This window comes from Somniosus microcephalus, unplaced genomic scaffold (genome assembly GCF_052327205.1).
Source record: "Somniosus microcephalus isolate GS21.2 unplaced genomic scaffold, FLI_Smic_1.0 unresolved_chr2, whole genome shotgun sequence".
NCBI classification, from domain to species: Eukaryota; Metazoa; Chordata; class Chondrichthyes; order Squaliformes; family Somniosidae; genus Somniosus; species Somniosus microcephalus.
Window position 1 is genome coordinate 70,541,123 of NW_028225180.1, and position 18,073 is coordinate 70,559,195.

An 18,073-nucleotide genomic window follows, 5' to 3' on the forward strand; every position below is an offset into this window, starting at 1 on the left:
TGCAGGCTCGATGGGCCGAAATGGCCTCTATCTGCACTGTGGCGTTTCTGTGATTCTGTCAATGTGGGGAAAAAATGCCGAATTTTAAATTAGTGACAGCTCATTGAGATGACGGTTTCATTCGTGGGAAATTGAGTACTTCCCAATTCTTGATACCAGTGTCAACATCAAATGCTCCCAAGTAAAGCGTGGCTAAGCTCCATCTACACTGCCCTGAAGAGCACTCTTAGCTTAGATAGCGCACAGGTTCCTGGGATGAGAGGGCTAACCTATGATGAGAGATTGTGTAGAATGGGCCGATACTCTCTGGAGTTTAGAAGAATGAGAGGTGATCTCATTGAAACATACAAGATTCTGAGGGGGATTGACAGGGTAGATGCTGAGAGGTTGTTTCCCCTGGGCTGGAGTGTCTAGAACTAGGGGGCACAGTCTCAGGATAAGGGGTCGGCCATTTAGGACTGAGATGAGGAGGAATTTCTTCACTCAGAGGGTGGTGAATCTCCACGTTCCCGCCCGATCCCCATATCTCTAAGTGTCCAAAAATTTGAACCCCATCTGTCTAAGTTGGACAAAACTCTAATGAAAACTAGAAAGGTCCCTGCGACCCATCACCCGTTGACGTAAGAAAACTACTAGGCACTTGGTCTAAGCGTTAAACAAAGCTTTAATCAACTGTTTTTCAACATGGAGATCTAGTTGTGTCCTTCACTAGTTCCTGTTAAAGAATGTCCTGAGCAAGCTGGGCCCATGCCCGAGTATTTATACTCTCCCTGGACAGCGCCACCAGCAGGCCGCCCAGTATCATTTCATAAGTCATTTCCACATGAATGACAAGATTCATGTCACCCGTTATTATGAAAAAGAAAAATATATAAACAAGTAAAATGAGGAAAAATGTGCAGGGCTATGGTGGAAAGAGCGAGGGGGCAGTGGGACTAATTGGAGAGCTCTTTCAAAGAGCCGGCACTGGCACGATGGGCCGAATGGCCTCCCTCTGTGATGTATCATTCTCTGATTCTATGAGTAGCATCAAATAACAGTATCCATGGTGAATCTCTGGGCCTGGTTAATAATCAGACGCTGGTTAGGTTAAGACAAGTCGCCCAGTGTGAGATCGGCTTCTCAGATAGTGTCAATGGTTGGCCCTCCAATGGCTCATGGTCACCCGCACTGATCTCGATCCCTTAGAATGTAATATTGTGAAGGTTTGATATGAACTGCTCCCATCCACGTCGAAAAGCTTGATCGATATCCTGCAAAGAACCAAACCCAGGCACACCAGTTAGAGCTTGAGGCTTGGCATATCAACTGACGATAAAAAGAACAGGCATTGATACAGCGCCTTTCATGACCTCAGGACATCCCAAAGCGCTTTACAGCCAATGAAGTACTTTTTGAAGTGTGGTCACTGTTGTAATGTAGGAAACGCGGCAGCCAATTTGCACACAGCAAGATCCCACAAACAGCAATGTGATAATGGCCAGATCATCTGTTTTAGTGATGTTGGTTGAGGGATAAATATTGGCCCCAGGACACAACAACAACTTGTATTTATACAGCGCCTTTAACATAGTAAAACGTCCCAAGGTGCTTCACAGCAGCGATTATCAGACAAAATTTGACACCGAGCCACATAAGGAGATATTAGGACAGATGGCCAAAGGGTAGGTTTTAAGGAGCATCTTAAAGGAGGAGAGAGAGGTAGCGAGGCGGCAAGGTTTAGGCAGGGAGTTCCAGAGCTTAGGGCCCAGGCAACAGAAGGCACGGCCACCAATGGTTGAGCGATTATAATCAGGGATTCTCAAGAGGGCAGAATTGGAGGAGTGCCGATATCTCGGGGGTTGTGGGGCTGAAGGAGATTACAGAGATAGGGAGGGGGCGAGGCCTTAGAGGGATTTGAAAACAAGGATGAGAATTTAAAAATCGAGGCATTGCTTAACCGGGAGCCAATGTGGGTCAGCGAGCACAGGGGGGTGATGGGTGAACGGGACTTGGTGCGAGTTAGGACACGGGGGCAGCAGAGTTTTGGATGACCTCAAGTTTACGTAGGGTAGAATGTGGGAGGTGTAGTGTATGTAACCGTTCTACCTTTAAGAGAACTATTTTAGGTGTGGCACTACTTTATCCTGGCTGCTGTATACTGTAATACCGACGGTGACCACACCGGTATATAAGTGCTGTGGCAGAATTTATTGGGCAGATTCGCCCTGACCTTCGAATAGTAAAGTCCTGTTTAAGTTACTCTTGTAGTCTGTGCATTACTTCGCTATACAACCCACAGACTTTACAGTGGCGACGAGTTCGATCTTACCCTGCGGCAACACTACTTCTGAAGAAGTAAACGAGCGTCGAGAAGAGGCACCCGCCCTCGTCGTTTTGCTGAGTGAAAACTCGAGTCAACAGACCAAGAAAGGAGGAAGATTTCAAACACGAAGTCTTCCATCAGCAACAGGCACGGATTGTCCCTTCTGCCACGGTGGTGAGTGAGCCGATCAACACGAGAAGCAAGTCGGCCACGGTGACTGTGAGTAAAGGGAAAATAGAAACAAATAAACGGAGGATAAGGGCGGTGCACTCGACCACGGTCGAGGGGGAAAGGAGCCGGACAGAAGTCGGGCCCAGAGGCGCTGAGACTGGGGCAGCGTGGAGCAGAAGCCGCGGTACAAGCGGGCTGGGGAGCGTCGTGAGACGACTAGACCGCGACGGCGAAAAAGGCCGGACAAATACCGCGACCACGAGGCGCTGCGACCGGGATCGTAAGGCGCGGGAAGATATAAACATAAATAAGCCACGGAGAACTCAGCCACAGCCGGGGAGGAAAGCATCGGACTGCGAGAAGCTGGGAGGCGCGATTGGGGTGAAAAAGGCCAGACAGTGACTGAGGCCACGAAGCGCTGCGACCGGATCGTAAGGCGCGGGAAGAGATAAAAATAAATAAATCGCGGAGAACTCAGCCGCAGCCGGGGAGGGAAGCACCGGACTGCGAGAGGGCTGGGAGGCGCGATTGAGAGCCGCGCGAGCGGGAGAGACAGAGCCCGAGCGAGAGCCGCGCGAACGGGAGAGACAGAGCCCGAGAGAGACCGAGCGAGAGCCGCGCGAGCGGGAGAGACAGAGCCCGAGAGAGAGCGAGCGAGAGCCGCGCGAGCGGGAGAGACAGAGCCCGAGAGAGAGACCGAGCGAGGTTTCGGCCAGCGGCTTGCAGCAGCTGCCGTGAAGGACCAGGAGCTGGATCTGTCCGACGCCAACTGGTTGTCCCCAGCGCCGGTTGCCCCTGCCGAAAAGAAGAAGGGGGGGGGGACAAGGAACGCGATCGGCTTTTCTAGCGCGCACTTCAGAATAAACTGAAGCCGGCGCACAGGCTACAAACCCCGTAAACCAGTGGTCGTCGCCCGAGGGCAAAGCTTACCCCTCCCACCAGAGGAAGAAGTCAGGAGCGGGAAACCGCCATTTTGCCAGTAGGCGGGGAAGAAGACAAGCGCGGGAACCCGCCATTTTTGGAAAAAAAAAAGAAAAAGTTAAAAAGTTAAAGAGAAATCCTGTTGTTTCGCAGAAAGATAGTGAGAGATAGTGAAGATGCCTAAGCATGGTAACATCAACAACTTCGATGCCGAGGTGGAAGATTGGGCCACGTACGTAGAACGTATCGAGATATATTGTGAGGCCAATAAAATAGAAGATGATGATAAAGCTATAACCTTGCCAAACTCGATGGGCGCGAAGACATACGGGTTATTGAAGCATCTTCTATCACCAGCTAAACCGACGGATCAGACCTTCGCTAATATTGTTGCTGTTCTGAAGGATCACTTGAACCCCACACCGCTGATGTTGGCGGAACGATTCAAATTTTATGCGAGAACGCAACGGAAAGAGGAAAGCAACGCGGAATACTTGGTCGAACTGCGTAGATTAGCGAAATACTGCCAGTTTGGAGGAAATCTGACAGAGGCATTGCGAGACAAGTTCGTGTGCGGGTTGTCGAAGGAAGGAACGCAAAAGCGACTGCTCGAGGAGAACGACCTTACACTTGATAGGGCTGTCCTTATTGCAGCATCACACGAAGCCGCAGCGAAAGGAACTGCGGAAATGCAGCTAAAGGCAGCGGTACTCAGTGTGGATCAAATTACTTCGGGTACAACGAAATGTTATCGTTGTGGGAAGACAACACATGACCAGAACCAATGCTGGTTTAAAAACCAGGAATGTCGAAAATGTGGCAAACTGGGGCACATAGCTAAAGTATGCCGGTCAGGAAAGAAGACCAACAACCAAAAAAAGCCATCACCGGAAAAGTACAACAAAGTACACAAGGTGGCTGAGAAGAGTTCAGACGAACAGAATTCGGATTCAGACCCAAACGACCAGGAACTGGGTAGTCTGAGAATTCACAATGTGAGTAAGAAAGCTGACCTACAAACTATCTGGGTCATGCTAAAAATAGCCGGAGTCCAAGTAAAAATGGAGTTGGACACTGGATCAGCCCTATCAGTCATAAATCGAAGGGATTACAACCGGCTATTCTCACATATACCCTTGAGAGATACCAAGTTCGTATTGCAGACATACATGGGGCATAAAGTATACCCCATGGGAAAGATAAGAGTCAAGGTGAGAGACAGGGGCAAAGAACACCCCGGAATGGACTTATACGTACTACCTGAGGGAGGACCACCACTTCTAGGACGGGAGTGGATCAAGAAAATAGACATGGAATGGCACTACCTAAAAGCAATAACGAGTGAGGACTCGGTGCAGACAATCAGCTCAGACTCTGAAACGGATGACGATAAGACCAGCCCAAGTATGAAAGACAAGGCTAAAATGGACTTGCTGACTGAGGTTGGAAAAACGAAGGCGTGCATAAAGGCTTATGCGCCAGAGGAGAACAAAGTTTCAGAACAGAATTCCACTGAACAACAACAACATAGTTTGACAGAGAATTCTGAGTCTGTCCAGTTTACAGACATATACATTACTGAGGAACACCGAGCTCAAACTCAACTTTATTTCAAATTACAACAGCAATTAGAACAATTGAGTCGCCGTCTTGAGCAAGAGACAACAGCAATGAAAAAGTTCTTGGACACAGAGTGGGAGAATCTGGGAAGACAACAGAAGCAGCTGAGGAAGAAAATGGAGCAGGAGCACACAAACCGTCTGCGCGAGGAGGCCAAACGAATCAAAGCTGATTCGGTCTCTGAAGGTGCGTGCTCTAATCTGGTGGAGCAAGAGGTTCAGCAACTGAAGGCGCTGGTTAGCAGGTTGCAGGCAGAAAAAGCTGAGTTGGTCGACATGACTTCCGAGCTCCTACTGAAGTTGGGTGCAGCATCACCGGACGATTCATTAGTGGAAATTCGAATGATGGGGGCTGCGGATGATGGCGAAGTAGAAGCAGCAAAGGAGCCCCAGGACAAGGTTCTAAACAGCCCTGCAGCTAATGGAAAAGGGATGAGGACAGAAGAGTTAACAGTCAGCCAACTCCTCCAGGGCAAGGTTATAAACAGCCCTGTAGTTAATGGAAAAGGGATGATGGCAGAAGAGTTAACAGTCAGCCAACTCATTCATATGCTGAGGGATAAAACTCTAAAATGGGAAAAACTTAAATACGAGCCTCAATCTTCAAAGGGAAGGGAGCTCTCAAAAGTCATTGGAAGAGCTGAGGTGGCAACCCAGACTGAGAAGTCTGCAGCAGAACAGCCCTTGGATGCCAAAAGTACGCTGACGCATGGCAATGCAGAACAACAGAATACTGAAACAGCTACTTCAGTAGAGGGATTGAATAGTCCGATCAATCAATCTCCGAATGAAGTTGAAGTATTGAAATCACAAATGATGTCATTAGTAAAAGACTTGCAGGAAGCCCAGGAAAAGCGGGATGAAGCTGAACACATGAAGAAGTCTCTTCAGGAAAGATGTCAGGATTTGGAACAAAAGTTGGCTAACATCCAGCTGGGTAGGGAGGAAATAGAAGACCCTCCCGCTGGCTTAGCTCAGGACGACACCGAATATGACCATGACCTGTTGAGCGACACCGAATATTACGAGGACCTGTTCTGCCCAGCTTGTGATGAAAACTCCCAAAGTGCAGAAACCTTGATGAATCACAAAAAGTCTAAGGAACATCGGGAGATGGTGGCGCTACTACGGGAGGAACTGTGCAGGCAGCTGGCAGCTGACAGTGGAGCCCAGAGAGTCTCCAAGAAGCAGAAAAGGAAAAGACGAAGCAGAAAATAATGACCATCTGAACCATTATCACCTCTACCAGACCACGCACGTGCTCCCTCCGAATGGAGCCAAATCAGTTGGAAGTAGAAAAACTTCCCAAGGAATCCAGTGGTTTTTAAAAGTCAGCAATGCTGGTTCAGGAGTGACGGAAGTTCAAGCTGTTAAGTTTAGGGAAGGACTATTGGATGAGTCACTCCAGCAACGTGAACCGACTACACCACCGGGAACTGCTACACCACGGAGGCGTTGTCCGGACTGAATTAAGAAGCACAGGAGACGCCTCCACAGAGACTAAATCTGTGAACTGTTTTCCACAGAGACTGAAATTGTGAACTGTTTTCCACAGAGACTATATCTGTGAATTGTTTTACATGAAGTTGAATACATGTATGTTTAATGGAGAACAAGTATGTTGTAAGCTAAAAAAGGAGGATTGTAGTGTATGTAACCGTTCTACCTTTAAGAGAACTATTTTAGGTGTGGCTGCTGTATACTGTAATACCGACGGTGACCACACCAGTATATAAGTGCTGTGGCAGAATTTATTGGGCAGATTCGCCCTGACCTTCGAATAGTAAAGTCCTGTTTAAGTTACTCTTGTAGTCTGTGTATTACTTCGCTATACAACCCACAGACTTTACAGGAGGCCAGCCAGGAGTGCGTTGGAATAGTCGGGTCTAGAGGTAACAAGGGCATGGATGAGGGTTTCTGCAGCGGATGAGCTGAGGCAGGGGCGGAGATGGGCGATGATACGGAGGGGGAAATAGGCGGTCTTAGTTATGTCACGGATATGTGGTCAGAAGCTCATTTCAGGGTCAAATATGACACTAAGGTTAGGGACAGGGATGGAGTAAGTGGCTAGGGAATGGAGTTTGTGGCGGGGGCCAAAGACAATGGCTTCGGTCTTCCCAATATGCTCATCCAGAACTGGATGTCGGACAAGCAGTCTGACAATTTAGAGACCGTGGAGGGGTCGAGAGAGGTGTTGGTGAGATGGAGCTGGGTGTCGTCAGCGTACGTGTGGGAACTGACGCTGTGTTTTAGAATGTTGTCACCGAGGGGCAACATGTGGATGAGAAATCGGAGGGGAGAACTCCCCCTGCTCTTCTTCCAATAGTGGCCATGGGATCTTTTACGTCCACCTGAGAGGGCAGACGGGGCATCGGTTTTACATCTCATCCGAAAGACGGTACCTCCGACAGTGCAGGGCTCCCTCAGTACTGCCCCTCCGACAGTGCAGCGCTCCCTCAGTACTGCCCCTCCGACAGTGCAGCGCTCCCTCAGTACTGCCCCTCCGACAGTGCGGCGCTCCCTCAGTACCCCCCCTCTGAACATGCAGCGCTCCCTCAGTACTGCCCCTCCGACAGTGCCACATTCCCTCAGTACTGCCCCTCTGAACATGCAGCGCTCCCTCAGTACTGCCCCTCCGACAGTGCGACACTCCCTCAGTACTGCCCCTCCGACAGTGCCGCGCTCCCTCAGTACTGCCCCTCCGACAGTGCAGCGCTCCCTCAGTACTGCCCCTCCGAAAGTGCGGCGCTCCCTCAGTACTGCCCCTCCGACAGTGCCGCGCTCCCGCAGTACTGCCCCTCCGACAGTGCCGTGATCCCTCAGTACTGCTCCTCCGACAGTGCAGCGTTCCCTCAGTACTGCCTCTCCGACAGTGCAGCACTCCCTCAGCACTGCCCCTCCAACAGTGCGACACTCCCTCAGTACTGCCCCTCCGACAGTGCGGCGCTCCCTCAGCACTGCCCCTCCGACAGTGCCACATTCCCTCAGTACTGCCCCTCTGAACATGCAGCGCTCCCTCAGTACTGCCCCTCCGGCAGTGCCACATTCCCTCAGTACTGCCCCTCTGAACATGCAGCGCTCCCTCAGTACTGCCCCTCCGACAGTGCAACACTCCCTCAGTACTGCCCCTCCGACAGTGAAGCACTCCCTCAGCACTGCCCCTCCAAAAGTGCGACACTCCCTCAGTACTGCCCTTCCGACAGTGCCGCGCTCCCGCAGTACTGCCCCTCCGACAGTGCCGTGATCCCTCAGTACTGCTCCTCCGACAGTGCAGCGCTCCCTCAGTACTGCCTCTCCGACAGTGCAGCGCTCCCTCAGCACTGCCCCTCCAACAGTGCGACACTCCCTCAGTACTGCCCCTCCGACAGTGCGACACTCCCTCAGTACTGCCCCTCCGACAGTGCCGTGCTCCCTCAGTACTGCCCCTCCGACAGTGCAGCGCTCCCTCAGTACTGCTCCTCCGACAGTGCAGCGCTCCCTCAGTACTGCTCCTCCGACAGTGCAGCGCTCCCTCAGCACTGCCCCTCCAACAGTGCGATACTCCCTCAGTACTGCCCCTCCGACATTGCGACACTCCCTCAGTACTGCCCCTCCGACAGTGCCGCGCTCCCTCAGTACTGCCCCTCGGACAGTGCCGCGTTCCCTCAGCACTGCCCCTCCGACAGTGCAGCGCTCCCTCAGCACTGCCCCTCCAACTGTGCGACACTCCCTCAGTACTGCCCCTCCGACAGTGCCGCGCTCCCTCAGTACTGCCCCTCCGACAGTGCAGCGCTCCCTCAGTACTGCCCCTCCGAAAGTGCGGCGCTCCCTCAGTACTGCCCCTCCGACAGTGCAGCGCTCCCTCAGCACTGCCCTCCGACAGTGCAGCGCTCCCTCAGTACTGCCCCTCCGAAAGTGCGGCGCTCCCTCAGTACTGCCCCTCCGACATTGCAGGGCTCCCTCAGCACTGCCCCTCCAATAGTGCAGCGCTCCCTCAGTACTACCCCTCTGAAAGTGCGGCGCTCCCTCAGTACTGCCCCTCCGACAGAGTATAGCGAACAAGGCAGATGAGCTGAGGGCACAATTAGATACTTGGGACTTTGATATTACAGCTATTACAGAGACGTGGCTGAAAGAGGGGCAGGTATGGCAGCTCAACATTCCTGGTTACAGGATTTTCAGACAGAATAAAGAGGGAGGTAAAAAAGGAGGGGGGTCACGGTATTGATTATTACAGCTGTGAGGAGAAATGATATGTTGGAGGGCTCATCAAACGAGGCCATATGGGTCGAATTGAAAAACAAAAAAGGGGCGATCACACTGCTGGGAGTGTAGTACAGACCCCCAAACAGTGAGAGGGAGATAGAAGAGCAAATATGTAGACAAATTTCTGAGAAGTGCAAAAACTATAGGGCAGTAATAGTAGGGGATTTCAACTAACCCAATATTAACTGGGATAAAATTAGTGTGAAGGGTATAGAGGGTGCAGAATTCCTAAAATGCATCCAGGAGAACTTTTTTAGCCAGTATGTAGCAAGCCCAACAAGGGAGGGGGCGGTTCTGGACTTAGTTTTAGGGAATGAAGCTGGGCAGGTAGAAGGCATATCAGTGGGGGAGCATTTTGGTGCTAGTGACCATAATTCTGTTAGGTTTAAGGTAGTTATGGGAAAGGACAAGGATCGACTAGGAATAAAAATTCTAAATTGGGGAAAAGCAAATTTTGCTAAGCTCAGAGGGGATTTAGCCATAGTGGACTGGAAACAGCTACTTGAAGGTAAATCAGTGTCAGAGCAGTGGGAGGCATTCAAGGAGGAGATCCGGAGGGTTCAGACCAAATATGTGCCCTTAAAGAAAAAAGGTGGGTCTAACAAATCTAGAGCCCCCTGGATGTCTAGAGACATACAGGGTAGGATAAAGAAAAAAAGGGAGGTGTGTGACAGATACCGAGGGCTAAATACTCCAGAATCTTTAGAGGAGTACAGAAAGTGCAGGGATGCAATTAAAAAGGATATTAGGAAAGCAAAGAGAGAGCATGAAAAATTCTTGGCAAGTAAAATCAAGGAAAACCCAAAGATGTTTTATAAATATATTAAGAGTAAGAGGATAACTAAAGAAAGGGTAGTGCCTATTAGAGATCATGAGGGTAATCTGTGTGTGGAGGTGGGAGACGTCGGTAGGGTTCTTAATGAATACTTTGCATCTGTTTTCACGAAGCAGAGAGGCAAAGCAGACATTGCTATCAGGGGAGAGGAGTGTGAAATATTAGATGAAATAAACATAGTGAGAGAGGAAGTATTAAGGGGCTTAGCAGCTTTAAAAGTGGATAAATCCCCAGGCCCGGATGAAATGTATCCCAGGCTGTTAAGTGAAGCAAAAGAGGAAATAGCAGAAGCCCTGACCATCATTTTTCAATCCCCTCTGGCTTCAGGTGTGGTGCCGGAAGACTGGAGGACTGCTAATGTGGTACCCTTGTTTAAAAAGGGAGAAAAGGATCGACCAGTCAGTCAGCCTAACCTTGGTGGTGGGAAAATTATTGGAAAGAATTCTGAAGGACAGGATAAATCTTCATTTAGAAAGACACGGATTAATCAAGGATAGTCAGCACGGATTTGTTAAGGGAAGGTCGTGTCTGACAAATTTGATTAAATTTTTTGAGGAGGTAACAAGGAGAGCAGATGAGGGTAGTGCTTTTGATGTAGTGTATATGGACTTTAGCAAGGCTTTTGATAAGGTTCCACATGGCAAACTGGTCACGAAGTTGAAAGTCCATGGGATCCAGGGCAAAGTGTCAAGTTGGATTCAAAACTGGCTCGGAGACAGGAAGCAGAGGGTAATGGTTGATGGGTGTTTTTGTGACTGGAAGGTTGTTTCCAGTGGGGTTCCACAGGGCTCAGTACTGGGCCCCTTGCTTTTTGTGGTATATATCAATGATCTAGACTTGAATATAGGGGGTATGATTAAGAAGTTTGCAGATGATACCAAAATCGGCTGTGTGGTTGATACTGAAGAAGGAAGCTGTAGACTGCAGGAAGATATCAATCAATTGGTCAGGTGGGCAGAACAGTGGCAAATGGAATTCAATCTGGAGAAGTGTGAGGTAATGCATTTGGGGAGGGCTAACAAGGAAAGGGAATACACATACAGGAAACTTTCGATTTACCGGCACCTAAATAACCGGAAATCTCGGTTAACCGGCAAAATTCAGGAGTAGGTTCAGGTAAGTTTTACTTCATATTCTACTTGCCTTCCTCGATCTGTTGCTGTGCAAGGGTGTGGCTGCAGCTGTTGCTAAGCTACAGAGACGCTTGGAACTTGTGGCCATTGTTCTGAACTTGTTGCTAAGCAACAGGGTTTGTTGTTTTATACGGAGCTCTCAGCTCTCCGTATCTTTTACTATAGCTTTCGGTTATCCGGAATTTTTGATGAACCGGCACCACGTCGGTCCCGTCCGTGCCGGATAAAAAAACGTTTCCTTTAAATGGTAGGACACTGAGTAGCGTAGAGGAACAAAGGGACATTGGAGTGCATGTCCACAGATCCCTGAAGGTAGCAGGCCAAGTAGATAAGGTGGTTAAGAAGGCATACGGAATGCTTGCCTTTATTAGCCGTGGCATAGAATACAAGAGCAGGGGGATTATGCTTCAACTGTATAAAACACTAGTTAGGCCTCAGCTAGAGTACTGTGTGCAGTTCTGGTCACCACATTACAGGAAAGATGTGATTGCACCAGAGAGGGTACAGAGGAGATTTACAAGGATGTTGCCGGGAGTAGAGAATCTTAGCTCTGAGGAAAGACTGGATAGGCTGGGTCTGTTTTCCTTGGAACAGAGGAGGATGAGGGGAGACCTTATTGAGGTGTATAAAATTATGAGGGGGCCTAGATAAAGTGGATAGAAAGGACCTATTTCCCTTAGCAGAGGGGTCAAAAACCAGGGGGCACAGATTTAAAGTAATTGGTGGAAGGTTTAGAGGGGCTATGAGGGGAAATTTCTTCACCCAGAGGATTGTGGGGGTCTGGAACTCACTGCCTGAGAGGGTGGTAGAGGCAGGAACCCTAATCACATTTAAAAAGTACTTGGATATGCACTTGGGATGCTGTAACCTGCAGGGCTAAGGACCAAGAGCTGGGAAGTGGGATTAGGTTGGATAGTTCTTTGTTGGCCGGCACGGACACGATGGGCCGAAATGGCCTCCTTCTGTGCTGTAACTTTCTATGACTCTATGATTCTGTGAGTGCGGCGCTCCCTCAGTACCGCCCCTCCGACAGTGCAGCGCTCCCTCAGTACTGTCCCTCCGACAGTGCGGCGCTCCCTCAGTACTGCCCCTCCGACAGTGCGGTGCTCCCTCAGTACTGCCCCTCCTACAGTGCAGCACTCCCTCAGTACTGCCCTGGGAGTGTTGGCCTGGATTTTGTGCTCAAGTCATGGATCCATAACCTTCTGACTCAGAGGTGTGTGTGCTACCCACTGAGCCAGAACTGACACCATAGGGAGTGACTGATTATACTGGAAACATGACCCTCCCCCGTATTACAGTGTGCACTTCACCAAGTCATAGCCTGAGTCATTCGTAGATCACTCGGCCCAAACCCATTTTAAATCTAATTATCTCCCCAATGTCTCGCTTCTCCTTCCTTGAAGGTGGTGACTAAAGGTTGAGTCCGGGCAGTGATCACACCCCGGCACCTCAACCGGGATGTCAGGACTGTGTGAGTCTAGACCGATCCTGATTCGCTTACAAGGGTGCATTTTCCAGTGGGAGTCCCGGTGAGGGTTGCGGGGCGGGCGGGGGGGCAGGTGGGCATTGGGGTGAGAGGTGGGGAGGGGACTTTATCTGGTTAAACACAACAGACGCAATTCCCAGGAGTGCAGTTTCTAGTGAAACCTTCGTTATGAACGTGAGTTCGGTATAGTGACCAGAGGGGGTCCCCCTCCCTCCAGGGGCAGAGACCCCGGCTGATGTGTTCGCCTCCCCCAGCCCAGGGGTTTGGCGCTGAGCTGTCATACCAACCCCTGCCCCCAGATGAGATCAGTTCCTTCAGCACAGACCGGCGATGGTAGCAGGAGCCTTCACGGGTCTCGGTCCCAAAATGGAGCAGTGTCCATCTCCACTGGGACAAATCCCATTTGAAGAGTAGGGTAGTAGCCAGATCCACTCCAAAGGGGACTAGGAAGGACACTCCCTCTCCCCTTGTAAGGAAGAGCCTGGCCTCGATTAAGGGCCTCATCTCAGAGCCGTCCAAACCCAGGCTCACCTCGGCCAGCGAGAGATCAGAACTCCAGCTCCTGAGCACTGGGTTGACATTCAGCGGGATAGTCACGTCTGATGGGAGTGGAGTTGTCCCCCCATCACCATGGAGGCAGTTCAGTGAAGGTTCACGAGGTTGATTCCGGAGATGAAGGTGTTGTCTTATGAAGAAAGGTTGAGCAGATTGGGCCTATACTCATTGAAGTTTAGAAGAATGAGAGGAGATCTTATTGAAACATGTAAGATTCTGAAGGGGCTTGACAGGGTAGATGCTGAGAGGATGTTTCCCCTCATAGGGGAATCTAGATCTAGGGGGCATAATTTCAGAGTAAGGGGGCACTCTTTTAAATCAGAAATGAGGAGGAATTTCTTCTCTCGGAGGGTCGTGAATCTTTGGAATTCTCTTCCCCAGGAGCTGTGGAGGCGGAGTCATTGAATATATTTAAGGTGGAGATAGACAGATTTTTGAATGATAAGGGAATGAAGTTTTATGGGGAGCGGGCAGGGAAGTGGAGCTGAGGCCAAGATCAGGTCAGCCATCATCTTACTGAATGGCGGAGCAGGCTCGAGAGGCCGAATGACCTACTTCTGCTCCTACGTCTTATGTATGTTCACCTCTAGCCAGTCAACCAGGAAGGGAGTTGGGAGTCAGACTAATGACCTGTCCATGTAAAGAGGGTCTATGTTACAGAAACAACCCAGGGCACAATCTGTTGGGTTACACCCGTCCAATTTACACCCACTGGATTTGATTTTCCATTGATCCAATCTCATCAGTTTCCTGCTGGGCGGACTAGGTTAAACTCCCCCAGCTCTTGGTCTTCATGGTGTCTGTGCGTTCCAGTGACCACTCACCTGAGCTGCTCAACATTGCCAGCAACCGGGTGACCCAGACTGGGACCCATGCCAAATCAACTCTATAAAGAGTGCGGGAACACACCAGAGGCCGAGAGGTGACTTTCTCTCTGGTGACAACTTGGTTGAAATCAGGGACTCACCAGAGGGAATCATAGGAGCTTCCTCAGTCTCCATAATATGACCCATTCGCAGTGTCAGCAGTGGTTCATGGGTCGCACTCTCTCACTTCTGAGTCAGAGGTTTGTGGGTTCATACGCCCATTCCAGAGACTTGAGCTCATAATCCAGGCTGACACTCCCAGTGCAGTACTGAGGGTGTGCCGTACTGTCAGAGGGGCAGTGCTGAGGGAGTGCTGCATTGTCGGAGGGGCAGTACTGAGGGGGTGCTGCATTGTCGGAGGGGCAGTGCTGAGGGAGCGCCGCACTGTCGGAGAGGCAGTACTGAGGGAGTGCTGCATTGTCGGAGGGGCAGTACTGAGGGAGCGCCGCACTGTCGGAGAGGCAGTACTGAGGGAGTGCTGCATTGTCGGAGGGGCAGTACTGAGGGTGTGCCGCACTGTCGGAGAGGCAGTACTGAGGGAGCGCTGCATTGTCGGAGGGGCAGTACTGAGGGAGCGCCGCACTGTCGGAGAGGCAGTACTGAGGGAGTGCTGCATTGTCGGAGGGGCAGTACTGAGGGAGTGCCGCACTGTCAGAGGGGCAGTACTGAGGGTGTGCCGCACTGTCGGAGAGGCGGTACTGAGGGAGTGCTGCACTGTCGGAGGGGCAGTACTGAGGGAGTGCCGCACTGTCAGAGGGGCAGTACTGAGGGAGCGCCGCACTGTCGGTGGGGCAGTACTGAGGGAGTGCCGCACTGTCGGAGAGGCAGTACTGAGGGAGTGCTGCATTGTCGGAGGGGCAGTACTGAGGGAGTGCCGCACTGTCAGAGGGGCAGTACTGAGGGAGTGGCGCACTGTCGGTGGGGCAGTACTGAGGGAGTGCCGCACTGTTGGAGGGGCAGTACTGAGGGAGCGCCGCACTGTCGGCGATGCAGTACTGAGGGAGTGCTGCATTGTCAGACGGGCAGTACTGAGGGAGTGCTGCACTGTCAGAGGGGCAGTACTGAGGGAACGCCGTACTGTCGGAGGGGCAGTACTGAGGGAGCACCACACTGTCGGAGGTGCCATCTTTTGGATGAGACGTTAAACTGAGGTCCTGTCTGCCCTCTCGGGTGGACATATAAGATCCCACAGCCACTATCGGAAGAAGAGCAGGGGGGAGTTCTCCCCGGTGTCCTGGGGCCAATATTTATCCCTCAACCAACATCATTAAAACAGATGATCTGGTCATTATCACATTGCTGTTTGTGGGAGCTTGCTGTGCGCAAATTGGCTGCCGCGTTTCCCACATTACAACAGTGACCACACTTCAAAAAGTACTTCATTGGCTGTAGAGGGCTTTGGGACGTCCTGAGGTGGTGAAGGTGCTGGAGAAATGGGAGTCTGTCTTTTCACTGGAGCTCCAGAATGCTGTGGAACCACGCAGTCACCTACCTCTCTGTATTTCTTGAGTTTGTTCTTTTTTCTCTTCATCCCGCTGTCCTGTTGCCTCCTTTTCCCCCGTCCTTTCAGCAGCAGCTGATTGTCATCACTCAGAGAAGTGAAATGGATGATCTGGTCGGCCGGGGGCCCTTTCTTCCGATGCACCTCTCCCACTGGAGCGGGACGAGAACCGCCGCCTCCCTTCTTCCTCTCACGCTTGCTCCTCGCAAGCGTCGAGCTCTTCCCGATGAGAGGGGCGGTGCCGCTATCGGCTGCCTCGCACTCTGAGAGGAAGTGGCCGTCGCTCTCCCAACAGCCCGGCTCCTCGTTCCCGGGAGGTCCGCTCCCTACATCACCCACTTCTTCCAGCCTGGTGTAGAAGCCGGAAGATTTGTCCAGCGAGCTGGGGGATTCCCGAGAGCCTTTCCCACATTTAACCTTTTTGCTTGCTGTTATTCTCGGTGACTGAGGCTCCTTGTCAGCAGTCATGTTACAGCCGGGAGTCGGTGTCGCAAATGGGCCGTCTGTAACTTTGCTCTCCGCTGTCACGCCACAGCTTTTTATCAGGAGGGTCCAGAGGTCAATTGCACCCGGATCACGTCAGCACAGGTTACATACAGTCCAATTTGCAAAAAGAAAAAGACGTCGAACAGCCCCACGCCCTTAACCAAATACTTTGCACCATTAACCAAACTCCCAACAAACCCTCTGCCCCATTATAGAATCATAGAATGGTTACAGCACAGAAGGAGGCCATTCGGCCTGTCGAGCCCGTGCCGGCTCTCTGCAAGAGCGCTTCAGTTAGTCCCACTCCCCTGCCCTTTCCCCGTAGTCCTGCCAATTTTTTCCTTCAGGTACTTATCCAATTCCCTTTTGAAAGCCACGATTGAGTCTGCCTCCACCACCCTTTCAGGCAGCGCACTCCAGATCCTAACCACTCGCTGCGTAAACAAGTTTTTCCTCACGTCGCCGTTGGTTCTTCTGCCAATCACCTTAAATCTGTGTCCTCTGGTTCTCGACCCTTCCGCCAGTGGGAACAGTTTCTCTCTATCTAATCTATCTAGACCCCTCATGATTTTGAACACCTCTATCAAATCTCCTCTCAACCTTCTCTGCTCTAAGGAGAACAACCCCAGCCTCTCCAGCTTCTCCATGTAACTGAAGTCCCTCACTCCTGGAACCAATCTGGTAACTCTCTTCCGCACCCGCTCCAAGGCCTTCACATCCTTCCTAAAGTGTGGTGCCCAGAATTAGATACAATACTCCAGCTGAGTTTACCAGTTGTTTAGGATTTACAGTTACGTGGATAGACTGGAGAAGCTGGGGTTGTTCTCCTTGGGGCAGAGAAGGTTAAGAGGAGATTTGATAGAGGGGTTTAAAATCATGAAGGGTGTTGATGGAGTAAATATGAAGAAACTGTTTCCAGTGGCAGGAGGGCCGATGACCAGCGGGCACAGATTTAAGGTGATTGGCAAAAGAGCCAAAGGCGACATGAGGAAAGAAAATTCCACGCAGCGAGTGGCTAGGGTTTGGAACGCGCTGTCTGATAGGGCGGTGGATACAGATTCAATAGGAGCCTTCAAAAGAGAATTGGATAAATACTGGAAGGAGAAAAAATTGCAGCGATATGGGGAAAGAGTGGGGGAGTGGGACTAACTGGATTGCCCTTTGAAAGAGCCAGTGCAGACTCGATGGGCCGAATGGCCTCCTTCTGTGCTTTACTATTCTATGATTCTATATCCCCAAACTCCCAAAAAAACCTGCACTCCATTAATCAAATCCCCAAACTCCCTCTGGGCTTTGGAGGGATTCAGAGCTAAAAATTCATTTGCCTACGAACACAGGTGCGGGATCGCAATGCGCAATCAACCTGCGCCCGTTCAAAGTGATGCAGGCAGCACGCTAACTTCGTGCTGACTGCTGATTAACGTGATTGTGGCGTTCAGCCTAGCGCTGAACACGCTGCTGAGTGGCTGAACGCTCAGCAGGGGGCCCAAGTTCGTGCGAGGCTAGCACTAATTAAGGCTAGTCTGCACTTGTTAAAGGCAGTCTGCGCCTCTTAAAGGAGAGATGCATTCCGCCTGCAGCAGGTGATTCAACTGGCTGGGGAACAGAGTCAGAGTAGCAAAAAGAACTACTGATATCACACCAGGGGAGAAAGCGTGCTCCAAGGTTCTCCAATGCAGCACTGGTGGCCTTGGTGCAGGAGGCGAACACGACGAGAGAGGCAGCAGGAAATAAGAGGCGGGGGACAGGCTCGCCTGCGTAACCTGACCCTGATGGAGGAGACGGTACTGGGCATTATTGGGAGGGACATCGCTTAACCCACGGCTAGTGGGCGGGGCTAAAACAATACAAGATGCCGGCATCCTCATATATAATCCTCCTTCTCACATCTCACTTCACCTTCATCCCACAATCTCTTTTGACTTAAAAGCTGCACATGGTGTAAGC

General features: G+C 51.0%; 1 protein-coding gene across 1 annotated transcript; it reads right to left on the bottom strand.

Moving 5' to 3' along the window:
- Positions 1 to 644: 644 nt before the first annotated feature.
- On the bottom strand, positions 645 to 16,186 carry LOC147092799 (uncharacterized). Its single transcript, XM_085976050.1, has 2 exons — positions 15,632 to 16,186; positions 645 to 1,253 (listed from the first exon to the last, which is right to left on the bottom strand). Exons 1-2 carry the CDS (start codon positions 16,106 to 16,108, stop codon positions 1,185 to 1,187), a joined length of 546 nt encoding a protein of 181 aa, XP_085832176.1. The 5' UTR covers positions 16,109 to 16,186; the 3' UTR covers positions 645 to 1,184.
- Between the last annotated feature and the right edge of the window lie 1,887 nt (positions 16,187 to 18,073).

What these genes read in the sequence shown, in the direction of transcription:
- LOC147092799 (XM_085976050.1), bottom strand. Translation starts at nt 16,108, where the DNA reads ATGACTGCTGACAAGGAGCCTCAGTCACCGAGAATAACAGCAAGCAAA. An exon ending in AACTCAAGAAATACAGAGAG is followed by an intron (nt 1,254 to 15,631) that starts GTAGGTGACTGC and finishes GGTTCTTTGCAG; the next exon opens with GATATCGATCAAGCTTTTCG.